This window comes from Taurulus bubalis, assembly GCF_910589615.1.
Source record: "Taurulus bubalis genome assembly, chromosome: 4".
NCBI lineage: Eukaryota > Metazoa > Chordata > Actinopteri > Perciformes > Cottidae > Taurulus > Taurulus bubalis.
This window is the reverse complement of record NC_136592.1, coordinates 31,507,154-31,526,357: the sequence shown is the minus strand read 5'-3', so window position 1 is coordinate 31,526,357 and position 19,204 is coordinate 31,507,154. Positions and strand designations below refer to the sequence as shown.

Below are 19,204 nucleotides of genomic sequence, written 5' to 3'. Positions count from 1 at the left end.
CTTCCTCGTGCTGGAAGAAGGAGATTATGAATCGGATCATTTACCTGCAGCTCCTGGTAGAGTTTCCTCAGCTCCAGGGCCGCGGGACCGGACAGGGGTGATCCTTTCTGGCCAGCGTGCGGCCCCTGGGTCCCGGTGTGTGGCCCCTGGGTCCCGGTGTGTGGCCCCTGAGACCCGGTGTGTGGCCCCTGAGCCGGTGCGACCGAGTGCAGCTGAAGGCGACCCCTCCTCAAATCCTCCAGCTGCTGGGTCAACTGGTGAGAGCATTTAGAGACAGCTTAACAACTCGGCCGACCTAAACTCAGTGTTGCTTGATTTCGACATCCTGAGAACTCACTCCACCTCAGTGACAGAGGGGCCCCCGCATTACCTGGTCGACTCTGACCACAGCGGACTGCAGTTCTGCCTGCTTCTCCTGAAACAGGCTGCTGACATGGTTGATCTCTGCAGCTGCACACGGACAGTAGAAACAAGACAAATGAGATCGCTACCATTGTCTTTGCCGACTAATGAAGCCAATTTAAGTTTGCCTCTATGTTTGATGTATAAATGTCCAGCAATGAGCACGGGGTTCCCTCACACTATTCAATATGATATGAACGTGCAGTGTCTGTACGCCATAGTGCTACTGTGATCTCTTACAGAGGTTCCCGTTGATCAGCTTGCTGTAGTCAACTTGTCCCCTCATGGCTCGGATCTTCTTCAGCTTGGCCTCCTGAGTCTCCACTCGCTCCTTCAGCCGCTGCAGCTTCTCAGCTTCAGACTGAACAAGAAGGGAGAAGAAGAAAAAGCTTAAATACCCGTTTGTGTTTTTCAACTCATTTTAAAATCGGCATCTAACGTGGCAAAAAACTACAAAGTGTCTGGACCGACCGCCCCACAGTGTGAATGCAAGATAAAGGGTTTCAACCTGAATAGGTTTGAGTGCTTTGTACTGTTTAAAGACTGATAAAAGACAGACCGCACACCTGCGTCTGTGCCTGATTAGGTCTGCCTCCCTGGTGAAGGTACCTCAGTCTCTGCTCCTGGAAGAAGAGAAATAAAGGTATAATAATTTAATGCACATTTTTAGATGTTTATTTCCAGACGTTTTCGGTTTAGGTTTGAACCGTTTTGATTATTTCACACGACAAATATCACAATTTGTATATTTTTTTTACCTCACTTTTCTCACTGTTTTGGACTGTCGGTTTGCTGTCTGACTCTTGAACCGCCACTTAAGCTGTTGCAACTTATTGCCACACACAAACCAATACAGTTGACTGGTTTGCTGTGTTGCAATCGAATCACGTATATTTCTCAGTGAGGAAGTGAAATCCAAAAGGCTTGAAGGTGGCTTGAAAATGTATGGTCTCAGTGAGGCCTTATCGGTGCCTGAACACACTGAGATATGCCATTCCTCATGACTTTGTACCAGCAGCATGGGGCATCACCCTCCCACCCTTTTCAACATATCATGTAAACATGTAAAAAAAAAAAAGAGAGAGAGAGAGAGAGCGCTGTCAAGTGTGATGCTGACTGAGGCAGTTTGCACCTCTCTCTGTATCGTGCTGGCACGAAGTACAGCTGACCTGAGTGTCCACACACACACACACACACACACACACACACACACACACACACACACGCAGGGAAAGAGGGGAAACGGAATGTTGGCAAGAAGTCTCCCATCATTCACTGGCAACACACACATTCACACACGCTCACACACACACACACACACGCTCTGATAACATTACATAATGGTAGCTTGTTTCACAGCACAGACAGTGCGGGAGTAAACGTGCATGCTGTGGGTGACACAGCTACAGTACAGGAGCTGTGTTCAATAAATCATTTTAACGGTGCGAGGCCAGATCTGTTGCCACATGGCAGCTGGGAGCCGTTTCCATTCGGTAAGACAAGGGAATACTAGAACACTTTAGGACACACTTTATAGCTGTCGTTTAGTGGCGTAAGGTTGCCAAATTACAAATTAAAAAATCGTCTGTTGGGTAAGTGGCGGTTGTTGAAAAAATCCCAGTTCGCTTTCGACAAACGTACCGAGAGACGTTTAATAATTCAAAAGAATCCGATTGCTTTGTTGGCTTCCCCTCCTGTCTGTTTCCTGGAGTAGAACTCTGCTTCAACTTCCCAGCAGCTTCCCCGATGACCTCATTTCCTGTCAACGCAAAGGTCACTTCCTAGTGTGGGAATGGCCATGATCGGTCTCACACACACACACACACACACACACACACACACACACACACACACACACACACACACACACACACACACACACACACTGAAGCTGAAGCTAAAAGGTTTTCAATTTGCTCAAATGGAGCTGTTCTTTCCTGCCAGTCCTTAAAACCTTGACCTGATCACATGTCCTGTTTCCAAGGAAGACATATGACCCGAGATCCTCACACACGCGTGCACACACACACATACGCATGCACACACACACGCATGCACACAAATTCCTACAAGGCCGAATGGTGCCTCAAAGCCGACCTTTTCAGACAGACTCTAAAGTAGATAACCTTACACCAAGTGACAGGCAATCCATCTAACAGCTCTGTCTGTGTGTGTGTGTGTGTGTGTGTGTATGTGTGTGTGTGTGTGTGTGAGCGTGCATAAGTTACCTTGGCGACCAACATCTGTTGCTGAGCCTCTATTTGTTGCTGTTGTCTTGTGGCCATTTCCTGGAGCTCAGAGAGGGTCAGCTCCACACGGGGAACCTACACACACACACACACACACACACACACACACACACACACACACACAGTACATATATTAATGCATTGAGCCCACAGAAAAAGCCTTGTGTTTCCCCCCTCTGTGTATCTCTGATTCAAGTCTCCATACATCACATATAACTGAGTTACTGACGAGATGAAAACCCCAAACAGCGGCAGGAGATAAATGCTCGACCACAGCGCACAGCTGCACACACAGATCACCTCACTTCAGGTCACAGAGCCCCTCCAGTGTGCTACAGAAATGTTATTAGGCCCGCAGCTGGTGGCCTTGGCAGAGTGACAGAATTACAGTATTGGTTTGAGTGGAAAAACTGGCAGAATCCTATCCACTCTGGTCATTTCAGGGGCGTGACACAGACATCAACATCAGCGGAAAAAAAAGAAGTAAAAAAATCTAGTCTCGCTGATCATTTTCTATCGAACCGGGAAGAAAACTTGCTGCATACTTAGAAATGTGTATATAATATGCGTGAGGGGCGTGGGGAAGGAAATGCCTTTTTGCAGACAACAACGGAAGGTTTCTGCCCAGTCACATCCTGCTATTGTGCACGGTCACTCACGGACACACACACGGACACACACACGGACACACACACGAACACACACTGCACCTGGTCTGTTGTGTCCATTTACAGCATGCCTTGGAAAATGACTCTCCTCCGTGTTAATAGTCAATACGTCGGATAGCATTTCAACGGCTTCTAAGCGGTGTTTGATTGATTATCTGAACAACGGCTGTTTCCAGAAGACGGCTTGTTTCTAGACCCGTGACTAAATAGTTGGAACGCCTTACAGCTTCATCCCTACGCAGCTCTGCACAGCATCAAATAAAACCATGATGTGGTGTAGATAGAACACAATACAGTGGCAGGACGTCCACCCGATCTTTGATGTAACATTATCAGTATAGCTTATTGAGTAATGTACATTCCAGGCCTACTTAAACATGCCTGGGACCAAAGCTGTGAACATGTAGTTTCTAACTGGGATTAAAACAGACTGACGCACCGCCAAATGTTGTTTAATTTCTGTCTCAATCCAGACGAGGAACATTGATCGATGCACCTAGAGAATACGTATCAGTCATTACGAGACTAATGATTACGCTTGATATGCATATCTTATACGAAGGTCGCAAAGTATAACTGTTATGAGTTTAATTTTCTGAAACTCTCTTTGAAAGGATATAGAAATAAATAATAATATGGATCACAGAATACAAATGTCCATTAGCTCACTTGCAGTATACTGCTCTCTGTGCAACAATACATCTTTTTGACGTTTTATTGGCTTGCCTATGCTGTCGAGCGCCTCTGTAAAGGGAAATGAGGATGAGAAAACATCAGCGTGTTGAAAATAGAATCGTCCAATACGACACCATCTCAAAGTACAGGGTCAAAAACGACAAACAACTACAGAAGTAGCCTCAATAGACACGTGTTTAGGTCAAATCAATTGCAGTCCATTGCGCGGTTTCTTTGAAGAATGTAAATAGATCGGGAAGGGGCCTAAGATGAAACCCTGAGGAACTCCAAAGTTAACAAAGTTGAACCCTTTTCTACATTTGTGATCACTGCCAGCCTTCCGGCACAGCGCTCCATTCAACCTCTTTATCGAAAGAATAACATCGCAGTTACACTCAATAACACTTACGTGCTGTGAATTTGAAATCTGAAAAAGGTAAAACTGTCAAAATGTTTTTATGAAATAGATTTTTTGGGGTTGGATATACCAGTGGAGTCTTTAAATGCCACAACTCAGAGAGGAGCTGATGGAAAAACGCCATTACCCTGAACTGACTCAATTCATTGACTCAAAAAACATAATGCAGAAGCACAGTATTTCCAGCATCATGCATTTTAGGCGACGACACTGGTTTTCCAGTCAGCGGTGACACGTGTCATTAGCTAATTGCTGACCTGTGGTATTCTGCAGATTCTCACCTACATGTTCATTATGAAGAGTCTGCAGATACAAACTGCTCTCTTGCCAGAGTATTCTAGTTTCATCTTAAAACCCGGCACCGGCAGTATGATGAGAGAACACCACGGTCTCCGTGAGCACCGGTGCAGGGATACATCAACTTATCCCTGAACATCTATCATCACAAAACGTGAATGTACCTGTATGGAAGCACAGAGAGGACATAATAATTAGAATTGGTGAGGGGTTGGATATGACATTGCGAAAATGTAATGCTATGGAATACTGAAAGCGGACATTTTAACTGAATAGCATTGAGATGTTTTATTTTGAAAAACATCAGGGTGGATTTATGTGGTCCAAACTCTTTAAAAAAAAATCTTGATGGCGATTTCAAGTTTGAAATTTATGAATATTTCCAATTCATAGAAAGCGACAGTTTCCGAGTCTTGGAGCTACACATCTGGCTCTCAGGTAAGAGGACAGACATCTGACATCCTCGTCCGTTGCCCAGATGTTTGAATATTCTTGAAACTTGAAATTTGCAAACAGGATTTTTCTTGATTAGATTGATTGATTTACTTGATTTATTTTTGTTTTTTTATACAGCCTATTGTAATGGACTCCTGTCTGAATTTGCAAAGCCTAAAAACATATTTAAAATCAAACTATGTAAACTAAACTATACTTACCACAAACCTTTACAAAAATGGTTTTGAAAGCTACGAATTCAGTGGAATCCTATTCAATTCAATAAGCTTTATTGGTAAACAAGCAGAACAATCAACAATGAAATACTATATATACGTTTGATAATAACATCACATCTTTAAACCTGAATAGTTCTAATCAACTTGTTTTCTCTAGTACGTTGGCAGAGTATTTACATAGTGTGCATATTTTCAACACTAACTATAAAGTAGTGACTCAATTTCACATTTAGTTGCTTTTAAGATAAAAAAATCCTTGTGGCGTTTCTTTTTGCTTCCCTTTAATTGCACACGATGCATTCAAAAAAAGTGAGTGAACAGATACTCTGAGCTTTCAAAACTGCCTGGTAAATCATCGACTCCTCCCCCTCCCCCAAAAAAAGCAAAGATTTGAAAGAATATGTGGATACAATAAGCCACACTGTCTGTGTTCTCAACACTCAGGAGTTGTTGAATGAATGAATGAATGAATATGAAAGATTGCCATCGGTTGGAATAAAGATCACTTGACTGCCCAAACAGTTTGGTCAGCAGTGTGACTTTTGTGTCCTGCTCTTCCTAAATCTCTCTAATGATGACGTGCACCTCACGGCTACAGAAAAAAAGTTAACCATTTATCCAGACGCCCAAACAACGGCGCCATTCATTCCTCTGCGTCTCCGCTGTCAACACACTCCCCGCCTGCGGACTGCGCTGCCGTTAACGCGCTGCCGCTAACGCGCGGTCCTCTGCCAGCCTCCCCCTGTGTGCCGTGTGCGTTTACCTGCAGGCTGTCCCATGTGATCCTGCAGGAGCGCACTTTAATTTTGCTGCATTGTCCTTCAACAGTAAACTCCTGCACCAAATCCACCTCGTTCCACTCCATCCTGGCGGAGAGACAGCGTTGTTTTCCTGGCGGGAGGAAAGGCGCTGCCAGAGGCTCGGCACGGAGGAACGGGAGCGAGATCCTTATCACAACTTTCCCTTCTCGCCCGCCCGCTGATGTGCTGTGATTTACGACACACTCTCTTCCCCCCCTCTTCCTCTCTCTCTCCCTCTTGCTCGTCCCACCTCTCTCTCTCTCTCATACAAACTCTCTCCAGCATTGGTTTGCTCTCATGTGATGTGTAAAGCCCACTAATGTGACACTGCGTTCAATTACTACAGTAAACAAACATGTACACCTATGAACTAGTCCAAAAAGAGGAGAGGAGGAGTCATCACTATCCCTTTTTTGTATTTACTGTATCTATCCTTCCATCTTTCCATCCCTCCTTCCCTTCTTACACCTCTCATCATTTTTCTGTATCACCCTCCCCCTTCACCTTCTCCGTCCTTCTTAATCCTCTTTGTATATCTGCATTCCTTCATCTCTCAATCTCTCCATCCTTGTCATCCATCTGCGGCTGGCTTTTTGCTGCAGCGACATCCCCTCCTCCCCCCCTCCTCACACCTCCCTCTTTCTTTCTCCTACTTTCTCTCAGAAGGGGAAATCACTGCACCACAGTAGCTGCTCTCACTCAACCTCCCAGATGCTCCAGATGTGTGTGTTATGAAGAAGAAGAAGATGATGATGATGATGACCATGGTGGAGACGGCAGATTAGCAGCCGCGGCGCACATTCCCTACCGGCCGCGTCCGACGACACACACACACACACACACATGTCTGTGTGCACACAGTGGAACAACAGCTGACCGCTGCAGCGTCATATTGTCCTCCTCTTTTACACTGTCTCTTTCTCTCTCTGCAACACACACACACACACACACACACACACACACACACACACACACACACGTGCCTTAACTGCTGCGTCACCCATTTTTGTATTCACTCTGTGAAACAGACACACATCTGTCTCACTCAAATAGACACACACACACACACACACACACACACACACACACACACACACACACACACACACACACACACACACACACACACACACACACACACACACACACACACACAGGACTTTTTGCCAGTGCTGCTGTTCTGGGTGCAGCCATCTGTGAAAAACATTAATATTGATGAGGTATGACTTTGCACATTGCATATTCACAATTACGACGGATTACGGATCTGTTTCCAGGAAACCTTTTTAGTCGCTTCTGCCAAACTTACTTGTAACTTGTTTGGGCTCTTAACTGGTTTCACAGCGGGATGTAAGCATGTCATTAATCTAACGGCTCAGAAGCTGGACTTGAGTCATATTTCTTGCCTACATGTGAAACACTATGAGACCTTGGCAGAGTTTAGGATTGGAAGTTTTTTCTTCCCAAATTGGAAAATCTTCTTTAAAAGTTGATCAGATAGATGCAGATGGCTCCGGGTGACTCGTGAACATTTGGGGCTACTTGGTCAGTTTCCCTTGATTAAATGTTAATGTGAATGTCGGCCGTCAGAGATCGTAAAGGACACCGTAGCTGCTGTCCAATCTGCCGCAATTTCAAGAAAAAGAAAAGGAAGAAGAGCCATGAGGCTCGGCCTACTGTGATTACTCCTCATAAAAGCTTCCATCGGATCCTACAAACGACTGTTTCGTTGTTTGACGCGACGATATCCGAGAATTCACTTGGATAACTAACTTTTTCAACACAATAACCGGCTTTGAGTTTCCCCAAACCACAAAGCCCACTCTAGTGAAACAGAAGAGCCAAGGGAGCACGTCTTCTGAACACTGTCAGTGTGGCATGTACAGACCATGTGACCTCTGTATCTTAGCGGGACCGATGCCATGCATTCAGCAACGTAAGGTGCAGGACAACTCAAGAGTTGGGTTCACAACTGTGAAAAGCTCAGAACATAGTACATTGTAATGTCGTCTCGTGTCGCAGCTGTTGGCTGGTCTTCTGCGGTCTGTTTCGTATGTTTGCAATCATGGATATAATCTGAAGCACATGGGGATGTTTGACCTTCTCAGTGTGCGAGTATTGCATTTCCAAACAGTGTGTATGCACACATATACGAGGCGCACACACTCACACAAAGGCAAACACAGACACGTTGTTCTGATCACACGTCCCTCCAGTAATGGAGAACCCATCCCCTTCCCATCTGCTGTACGCCTCCAGTGAAAATATTCCTCCTAATCTGCAATAACAGCCCTAAGACGCTCCTGCAGCCCTCGGCCGAACCAAACGGGGAAGCTCTTGTTGTGGGAACCGCTCCGGTGACCCGAAGGTTCGCAAAGGTTTCCTCCCTGGGAAGAGCAGTGATGACCGTCGCCAGGATTTAGCAACGAAAAACGGGGACTTTCCGACAACTACGGCATTATTTGAAATGTTCTGGATGTATGAATAACGTCAAACCGTCATCACAGCATTAGTGAACTTTAGTCACATCTAGGGATCCGAGTCCCTGAGCCCAGACTATCGCATAACATACAGAGGCCTGTCTAGCGATGACATACAGTGAAAGCATTCATCTCGATCTGCGTCAACACGACCCCTGACATGTGCGTTTCGTCGAGAGCGTACAAACACACACAAATGTGCACCTGACTTCTCGACATGTCCGTCAGCAGCTGCGTGGGGTAGAGTTACTCGCGGTCGGATCAAGAGACTTAATCGAGTTTGTCCGTTTGTGTGAACTCAAAACTCGCGGCAGTCTCCTGTTGTCGTTTTGACTTCGGGGGCGGGGCTTAAGAACATTGATTAAAACAACGACATCAACACAGACCGGTTTCCCGTTTACAGACGGGAGGGTCGGCTGCCTCGTCCTGAATTTACTGCAAAGTGAGATTGAAAACACATTCTGCTGCAATGAGTAATGTCATTAGTGCTGAACTGAGTGATGAACAACACATTTCAAACTGCTGTGCACTACATTCGATATGTATCTCTCACACACACATGTCAGCGCTGTCATGTTGACATCATCCTGTGGGAGGAAACATCATCTGACCTGAGTGTGTGTGTGTGTGTGTGTGTGTGTGTAAGTGAGAGCTTTTGGATATGATTATATATATAGCTAAGAGTCACACCCTGACTTGGAGTCATGCATCCACACACCTACACACACACACACACACACACACACACACACACACACACAGAAAATAACACTGTCAAGCGTAAACACAAATGACCAAAAGATGCCAAACCTCGCCTGCACATAGCGTCCACACACACACACACACACACACACACACACACACACACACACACACACACACACACACACACACACACACAAGCAGTCCCGCCCTGACACACAGACAAACTGCCTTGCCAATGTGTGTGTGTAGTAGTGTATTTTGGATCGTGAACAAAGTCAGAGAACAACTTTTAAAAAACTTAAAAAAGGAGGAAAGAAAGTTAGTGTGTAAGTAACACTTACACACACAAAAACACATTTCAAAGTCACCTCTACATTCACTCCTACTTCCTGTTTTGGAAGTGTTCTATTATGTACGGCAAGCTGATGGGAGAAGAAGGCAAAAGAGTGGATGTGGGTAGACACGCGCACACACACACACACACACACACACACACACACACACACACACGCACAGAAAGGAAACACATTTCCAGAACTCACCCCCAACGCTGCTGTCTTGTCTAAAACTCTCTGTTTGGGCTTTGAACCAAATGTTTAAAGGCAGAGGACGAAGGAAGACGAATACCTCAAGGCGACAGTGAAGGAGTGTGTGAAGTGAGAGGAAGAGGAGAGGGAGGAGGAGGAGGAGGAGGAGGAGGAGCTGTTTGGCTAGCAAACAATCCTCTTAGCCTGGTTATGTCATGGGACCAGGCTAATCCCACCTTCACTGACTGACCGACACATACACACTAACCCGCAGACTGACCAGCACAGATACGCACGCCAACGCGGTCGGTGGCTGGCTAACCGAGGCCGAACCAACGTGCACAAAAGCAGCCTCGTCTGGGGTTGAACACAATAGCTGCCATGGTTGAAAATAGCCGTTAGTGACGAATAGAAAGCTGCCAGCATGAGGTCAGCTGCTCTTTTTACCACATGACACATTATTTTGCAGAGAAGATAACAGGATAAAGCTAGCAAAACAAAACACGGTTAGCTAACGACAATTAGCCAGGCTACTGACAAACGGTTAATTCCTATTTTATATATTTTCTCTCAGTCTGTGAATACAGTAATTATACTGTATGTATATAATAATGTGTGCCATGTGTGTGTGTTGCTTTGTACTGGTAGAGAACTATAATCATCACTGTCACTAATCCGTGGGCTAATCCGCTAGACTACACATACAAACACATGCGTTGCACTGTATATATGTGGACACTCACACGCACCAACAACCTTTTAAACGTAGGAATGGCATTAAATGAGCCGAGTTTAAGAACTCGTAAGTCCAAGCTCTCTCTAACATTAAGCTCAGAACACTTAATTTGAAGTCCGCCAAATATCCAAAGCAGCAGTTTATATGAAAGGAATTTCAAAAAACCTCACTCGGTGGATTAACAGTGGGCTTTTTTCAAAGGCGGGAGTTTTTTTTTAACATTTAGACAGAGCTAGGCTAGCTGTTTACCCCAGTTTACAGCCTTTATGCTAAACTATGCGCTAAACTATTCTTTTAAATAGTATTTGTATGTGCAGCTTTAAGGAGGCTTGCATGGGCAATAGGTTTAACATAAGTGAAAGATAAAACAGAAGGTTTAATACATATTGTTCTTTGAAGGCTAAAGATAATGGACACATATATATATATATATATATATATATAGTATTTGTGTCTATATACATTTCTATCACATTTGGGAGGATACATTTGGGTACAGATCTTTACCGTAAACCTGAGACGCAGGTTGCAGTGTAGAGATCTTAATATACACAATGCACAATAAATCCTGGATGTTGAGATTGAGTTTATTAGAGATGCATTATACGGACTGTCCAGTGTGTGTGTGTGTGTGTGTTTGTGTGTGTGTCTGTGTGTGTGTGTGGGTCTCCCCCTACCTTGTCATTAGCAGTCTCTGCTGTTTCTGTGGTCCAGCTCTGCTCCAAAGGCTGCGGACTTCCTGCTTATAGATGAACAATGACAAGAAAGTCTAAGCATGAAATGTTGATACAAGGTACGGGCGAGTTGAGCCTTGTGGCCTTTTCAAGATAAATGGAACATATTTTGATATTTTTCCCCCATCAGTCAGTTCTACAGTGTATTCTGGTGCTGTGTACACGTTACTGTGTGTGTGTGTGTGTGTGTGTGTGGGTGTCCTGTTATGTTTCTCACACAAAAACTATGTTGTGCTGCTGGATAAAGATTAAAGCACATTTCATTTTGAGTGGGAAAAAACAGTTGAAATCTCCCCCATCTTATTTGTTCCTAGCTCCATCTTCCTCTCTGTGAGTAATCTATGAATAGCATCATTCCTATCATTCTATTTAAACCAGATAGGCTTAATGTGAGCTAATCCCAGCCAGCTCCAAGTTTCACCTCCAGTCAATAGAGCAGTCGAATTAGTATCTCACAATCAATAAAGAACTCAAAACAGTATTTACATTCAGTTGAGGAGTATATTTAACAGAGAAGCTGTCGTTAAAATAATATGCTAATAATCAAAAGTATGCAAACAGGTAGAAATACAGCATCATTAGCTGGAGTGAGTCGGGATTCACTTGTGCCTGATTAAATACCCCTGATCCATCCCAATACGACCATTTCGCTGATTATCTGGAAGGTGAGCAGTGTCAGCTTCTTAGAGGCGGTGTCCTTGTGTGGGAGGTGCAAACTCGCAACGGGCCCCTTTCGCTAAGCCACAGAGGGCGGATGATGTTAAATTAGCCGGGGTGGAGGCAAGTGCATTACAGTAATGTGTTGCTCCGCTCCACGGAGAGCAGTTGGCTAGGTTAAGAAAGTTATTTTATGACAAGAGGTGAGGAACACAAGTTGGCAGCAGACTGCGGGGACGGTTTGGCCGACGCAGGGGAGGGCGGGCATCAACCTGCCACTGACTATTGCGTGTTGAACAGTAATCATTCATATCAAAAGCACATCTGTGTTACAGCGTGCTGCTGGATATGAGAAAAAAAGCAGTATCTCTCTCCACAGCTGCACTTTTTTGTATTTAGTTTTTTTTTTAATCTTACTCTCGATCTCACACTGCTGATCCTAAACCCATTACAGATCGGCTGGCACGCAGACTGTGACTGGGTGGGAAATTACAGGGATCGGAAAAACCTTCGCCAAAAGTCTGCTCATTGTCGCATAAACGCGTTTAGATGCAGCCACTAAAGCTCAGATGTTATGACAAACAATCAAAACACACGAGGGAAAACTTTAACCGCCTCTTTGACTCAGACGGGACCGAAATAGGGTTGTGATTAATGTATTAATGTATTATTCACAATACACTTCACAGCTCACAAGCATATGATAATGATGGGATTCTAATGAATGGTAATGATGTTTTTTATGGGGGGGGGGTGTCCTGTCTCTCCCACTAACATGCACTAATATTACACTATACACAATAATGCAGCATTCATTCATTATGTTTTGCTGAATGCGTTTAACAGAGAAAGGAGAGCCATTTTGGGTTAGCATCAATGTTAATGCTGAATCTATAGTGAGCTGTCTGGTCTGGTCTCTGCCCCCCCTCCCTATTCCCCCCCCCTTCTCCCTCTGGTTTACCCTGTTCATGTTATGTAACACTAATCATCTTACCTGGCTAATTACTGACCGAGCCCCTGACCTCACCTCTAAATAGACACCACTGGCTCTCCGTGTTTGCGAAATTTCTACATTTTAGTTCATGGTGCTTGATACTGGGAGAAAAAAATAATCTAATTGTAAGCTGTAGCTGAGTCAGCGAATATATTCATATGAGGCATATGGGTAGAATTGTTGTGTGTGTGTGTGTGTGTGTGTGTGTGCATGTGTGTTTGTTTTGCTGTACCTTGGGTCCAGGAGGGGCAGTGTCGGAGGTAGAAGCTGACCTCCGGCCTCCTGGCGCCCCACTGCTGGAGCAGATCCAACAATAACACCTCCTGAGGGAGAACTCGCTCTGAGGAGAGACAGAGGGTGAGAAAACAATCGGCAGGTTATTGCAGAGTCTGCCTTATTGTGGTTTATCCAGAGAAGTCACGGAAAAGATCACTGTGTTATAAAGATGAATTTATATATATTATGTATATGACCATTACATACTTTAATATGAAGTTCTATCAGGTTTTCTTTTATGTATTGGTATTTAAATAATATTTTATTATCATTATTATCATCAGAGACTTGTTCTGTATTTTTTCTTTCAATTGTAGATCCGAAAGTTCCCAAAGATGTCAAATATGTCCAGCTGAACTTTGTGAAAATGTGTATGAAAGTCTTTGGGTTTGAATATTTGACTCAGTGTAACGTATCGTATATTTCAGCTTAAGTGGGAAACTAAAAAGGGACCTGGATGTTGACAGTTTGTATTAAACACAGTATTAAAATAATACCTATTCTTAAAAGCTCACTCCGTGATACAAATCTAAACAAGGGTTCAAACCACTTCACACAAAAATGACTTAGTTAGCATTCTTTATCTAAAGTGTTTTCATAAACCGAGCAGCGACATATTTTACAGCGAAATCAATAAATATCTAACAATACACACACATAGACAACGTCTTAGCGCCCACACACGCACAGACACCGGTGGTGAGGCCAGTTGTGGCCTTGAGGCATCGGCCTCTCGTTGCACAGGCGACACAATTTACACCACCGTTTATTATGGGCTGCTTCACGGCGTCGCCCTCTAAGAAACAGCATAGTATTAGAGCCATTTATAGCCTTCCAGACCGCTCAGTCACACCACAGGGCTGCACAAACACACTGTGTTGTCGCGCGGGTCGCTACTTCAACAGCTACGATTGACTGAATGTGGGCCACGCTTTAATAGACACCGCGGCTCCCAGTGTTTGCATGTGTCAGACTGGTCTATTCACCTTTACAATGGCGTGCGGGTACACAGTCTGCACTCTATTGATTTCTCGAGTTGTAGCCGACATATAGGCTTGGCTTTGTTTGCGGTCAACTCCAAAAGGAGGCGATCTAGGCCGAAACCAGACTGTAATTATCCTGTCATCTAATTCCAGATTATAATCATGTAAATACTTGAATGCTCGGAAGATGGTCAACAGGATGTCAATAGTAATTATATTAGTAATTGACATGGTGATGAATGATGTCTGTGTATAAATACAGGTCTAACTACTGTGAAAACAGCAAAACAACAACAATAATTATTATCATCACCATACTTATTTAATGGAGCTTTATGTTTCCCAATATCAATGTTCAACAAAAGGACTCAAACAAAACAACTAGATTAGAGTAATATCCGTTTAATTCTTCTAATTATCGACTAGCAGTCTGTTGGCGACTTATTACATGGCTATACTACTATTATGTTACTGAAAAGCTTCAGATGAGCTCATGTGCTGCAGGGAGCTGATGCTACAATTGATTTAGATCTTTATTTATCATCTGCATAGATGGAGACTTTCTGAAGATCATATTTTACCTTTCTTAATTATGCTTTTCATCATCCCTGGCTAAATTTGATTGCTTTAGAAAAGTTCAAAAGGTCCAGTTGACTAATCTGACATCTAAGGGTAGATGTCAGATTAGTGTAGATGTATAGATGGGTGTAGATGTATAGATGGGTGTAGATGTATAGATGGGTGTAGATCAGGGGTGCCCAATACATCAATCGCGATCGACCAGGCGATCGCGCGGGTAGATCGCATTGCCATTAAAAAAAGATATATATTTATCGACAAAACCCAGCTCCCAGTGTGCAAATTAGTGTCAATCACCACGGACGCTGCGCCCCCAATGGTCGGCCGGTTGAATGGATTTATTGCCAAGTACAGGACTATGTTTCCCCGACTTCCTTAATTACCACTGAATAATACACCAACAAGCATTATGCGCTAAAATGCTAAACATGAAAGAGATCATGGATGTGGCAACGAAGATCGCCTATAGATATATATAGATATATATGTGGCAATACACATATAGATATATATATATATATATATGTATGTATATATATATATATATAAATAGATATTTAGCATTATTAATGTAGGTAGATCCTTTTGACTTGAGCATTTCAAAAGCAGCTCGCGAGCCAAAAAAGTGTGGGCATCCCTGGTGTAGATGTACAAATGGGTGTGGATATATAGATGAGTGTAGATGTGTAGATGAGTGTAGATGTGTAGAGATGTACAAATGTGTGTAGCTGAATGAACGGGTGGACTCACCATGCCCATTCCATACTTCAGCGAGGTGACACTCCCCCTCTCCGGCTTCTTTGCAGTATTCGACAGCGTCAATCACTCTGGTTGCCGGAGTAACTGGGACCTCAGTTAGCATCTGCTGGGTGTCATTGAGGTAAACCGTCAGGATCACCTGTAACCACGGGAACAAAGATGTTAAATGTCGTGAAACATCTTAACGTTTACCGTCCTACCTTTTCGGGAACCAGATGGATGACGTATTTCTCATTGATTACTAATTGGAATCACATAACTAACTCGGCTAACTATGTGTTTAATCACTCAAACACATCGTCAATGATAACGACAGATGAATGACTCCGCCCTGTTCCAATTACAGCAATAAGGCTTTAAATAACTATCAAAAGCAGCTTGGATACACACGGACACACACATGCAATTCCCTCTGGGTTTAAGCAATATATGACTTTAAAGTATCAGCTGGGCAGTAACGTGATCCCCTCTGAAATCATTTGGTTATCAAATCCTCAGAATTCTGCAACCAAAAGATTAAAGCAGCAATCAGAAAAAGGACATCCTGTGTTATCGCCAGTGACGTCATTGCCAGTGTCACTGGTGATGTCATGTCAGATAGTCAGTCGGCAGTTGAAAGATAAATTTAGGGTAATCTGGGATAGGAGCAGCCAGGCACACGTACAGATACACTTTTACTCTCCCAATGTGGCCTTTTCTCCCTCCCTCTCCCTCTCAAACATTATAAATATACACTGTATAATCCACAGTATTCCATACACCTGTCCCAGATCATGTGAAGCAATCTCTGTTTGCATGCAGACGGACTGAGCGGGCACACATCCTCTAAAGCTTGGATTAGACACACACACACACACACACAGAGAGAAACCCCGTAGACACAGCAGGGGTTTTACTAGTCCACAAATCGTTTGAAGCGCGGCTAACCGAGGCCTCGTGAGGGCTGTAATGTTTCTGTTTTACATGGTAGGAAACAGCTTTCGTTGCCGCCAGAGATGAAAGGGCGTTTCATGTACTGAAAACCATTGGTGGTTTTCTCATTTGAGGCAGATAGCAACAAGATAGTCATTGTTTTAACTTCAGGCGCGATCCAAAAATGTCGCTTTAAATGCAGTGCGCACTATCATTTGGCGTTGGACTCTCCGTGTGTTCTGATATCTGCCACCACACACTCACAGTGACAACAGCCGCCATCATTGTTTGTGCCCGTAATGATAGTTTTGGGTGAGAGGCTTTGGAGGGGAGGCCTGGAGTCTGTCAGTGTTGCCGACTTGGCAACTTTCTTGCTGGATTCGGTGACTTTTGAAGCTAGTACTGCTCGCTACTTTCATTGGGAAAGACTTGGCAGCACTGGGCCGGGTTTTCCACTTGGATGCTTTTTAAAAATCTAGCTTACTCTTGCTAGTTTCTAGTTTTCTTAACATTTGCCAACCAGTTTCAAACTCTGGAAACGTTTTTGCACTACAGAACTACATAAGAAGCAAGAATCTTTTTTTTTTAAAGAAGAAAGAAAAGAGGGTCATCTCTGAGATCACTGAACTGGACACTCTCTGATATTTTAAATTTCACTGGACTGCATTCACACGGCGCTTTCCCCAAAGCACTTGACATTCTCCCACGCAAACCATACATCGAAAGTGTCAACCCTGCCATGCAAAACAGGCCTCATTATTGGGAGCATTTTTATGGTTATGGTTCATGGTTTCCATCCCTGCTGTGTACCTTTGGTACCACAAATGAGCTGCTTTGTGCAAATGTCTCAAATTCCTTGCTTTTTAGTATCAAATTACGCTTAAAGATTAATACTCAATACTTGTGGTTGTTGTGAAATTATGATTTTCCTCACGTATACAGACCATTTTCACAGCCTTTTGACTTTTCAATGAAAGAGAAGTACAGGTGTTACTAATAAGTGTCCCACCACGTCAAGGCACAATACCAGGAAGCAGCTCAATGGAATTCCTCCTCAATCATATTAGAAAGCCTGTGTGCTGTTAACACACACACAGGTGGACTTTAAATATGGCCACTACAGTGTAGGTTACAATACTGTCTCCCACCCGAAGAACCCTCTATAGATAGACCAGACTATATAGGTCAAAAGCAGGCCAGATTTACCAAAGCACCCGACCCCATAGTTTGGTGGCTCCCATCAGCGCACCGGCATATTATAGCTTCCGCATTATATCTGTATGAGACGGAAGGTGTCCGTGTCTATGCCTGCTTAATTGTGCATCCCAGAACATGTCATGAAGCGGCTTTCTTTCTATCTTTGTGCATTTTGAACATCTTGATGAGGACAACTTCTTTCTGTTTATCAGTAGATAAGACTCACATAGAATAACACACACATGGGCAGATTGAGTTGTGGTTCCTAAATGGCCCCTGGTGCTGAATGGAGAGACTCTATTTTAGGCATTAGCGAGGGAGAAAGAGATGGAGTCAGACCGCCGGAGAAAACACACAGCCTGGTCTTCTCTTAGTTAGTGTTGCTGCAAAAACCACATCAGGGCTCATTTCATCAGTTACTCCAGGGCAATGTCAACACAGGGTTTTTTCCTTTTCGGCGGTTGTACTACTACTACTCCTCCTCCTCCTCCTCCTCCTCCTTCTCCTTCTTCTTCTTCTTCTTCTTCTTCTTCTTCTTCTTCTTCTTCTTCTTCTTCTTCTTCTTCTTCTTCTTCTTCTTCTTCTTCTTCTTCTTCTTCTTCTTCTTCTTCCACTGACTCAGTTTGAGGTTCTTAGACAGAAACACCAGTCGCTCCAACACCAGGCCAAAGAAACACTTCATTGGAGAACCATCGGCCAATAAAACACACAAACACACACACACGTGCACGCATGTGCACACGTACATATGTGTGTGTGTGTGTTTGGTATCGATAGCTATTCAGTGGGGTCCGATAGAGAAAAGGTGTGTCTCTGAAGGTTGAGAGTGTGTGTCAATGCGGGAGGGAGGGAGGGAGTCGCCTTTCAGTAAATATGAGGAGAGGGAGAGCGGGTGATGGGAGAGAGGATCGGACACTTTTCATGGATGTTGGTGGGAGTGGACCGTGATATTGAACTGATATTGCTTTTTATTAGAAAGACGATGCGGTCCATGAACGCCGTCCACCTCTGATGTGACGGAGGTGCTTCTGCTCTTATTGTTAGAAGTCGGGCGTGACATTAAAAGTGATTTGAGTCTTGTGGGAGGATTTTACCCATCAGCCTTGAATGTAATCCTTCAGAGGCCTCGTGGACCTGTAGCAGGTTATACTTATACTTATCACAGAGTAATGAAACGGTTAAAATGATGCCATAATCAGAAAATCTCATGTAATGTAAACTTTTTATGTTGTGAATATATTGTGTTTTCATGCTCATTTCTTGCCATATTTTTTCACCACTTATTATTTATTTGTAGTTGATGAAAAAAGTATATTTGTAATGCTTAAGTGTTTAAAAAGTAGAAAAGTCTACACAATCATCAGATATGAAGATTATTACACAACTGATTTCTTGATTAGTTCGAGCATGTGACAGCTGATTTGTCCAGCATGCCTGCAGCCGGCCGGGTCACTTAGGGTCAAGACCAACACCCTCACTGAC

General features: G+C 43.7%; 1 protein-coding gene across 1 annotated transcript in view; it reads right to left on the bottom strand.

Moving 5' to 3' along the window:
* The window catches only part of LOC306734971 (apoptosis-stimulating of p53 protein 1-like), a gene marked incomplete at its 5' end in the record, with an annotated part of 32,955 nt that extends 14,551 nt beyond the window's left edge, over positions 1-18,404 (bottom strand). Inside the window, 9 exons of the mRNA XM_079216387.1 lie at positions 45-254; positions 371-450; positions 643-763; positions 969-1,025; positions 2,631-2,726; positions 11,309-11,370; positions 13,249-13,356; positions 15,605-15,752; positions 18,273-18,404. Coding sequence (XP_079072513.1) covers positions 45-254; positions 371-450; positions 643-763; positions 969-1,025; positions 2,631-2,726; positions 11,309-11,370; positions 13,249-13,356; positions 15,605-15,752; positions 18,273-18,404 — 1,014 coding nt within the window. The remainder of the gene's footprint in view (positions 1-44; positions 255-370; positions 451-642; positions 764-968; positions 1,026-2,630; positions 2,727-11,308; positions 11,371-13,248; positions 13,357-15,604; positions 15,753-18,272) is intronic.
* Positions 18,405-19,204: the final 800 nt, after the last annotated feature.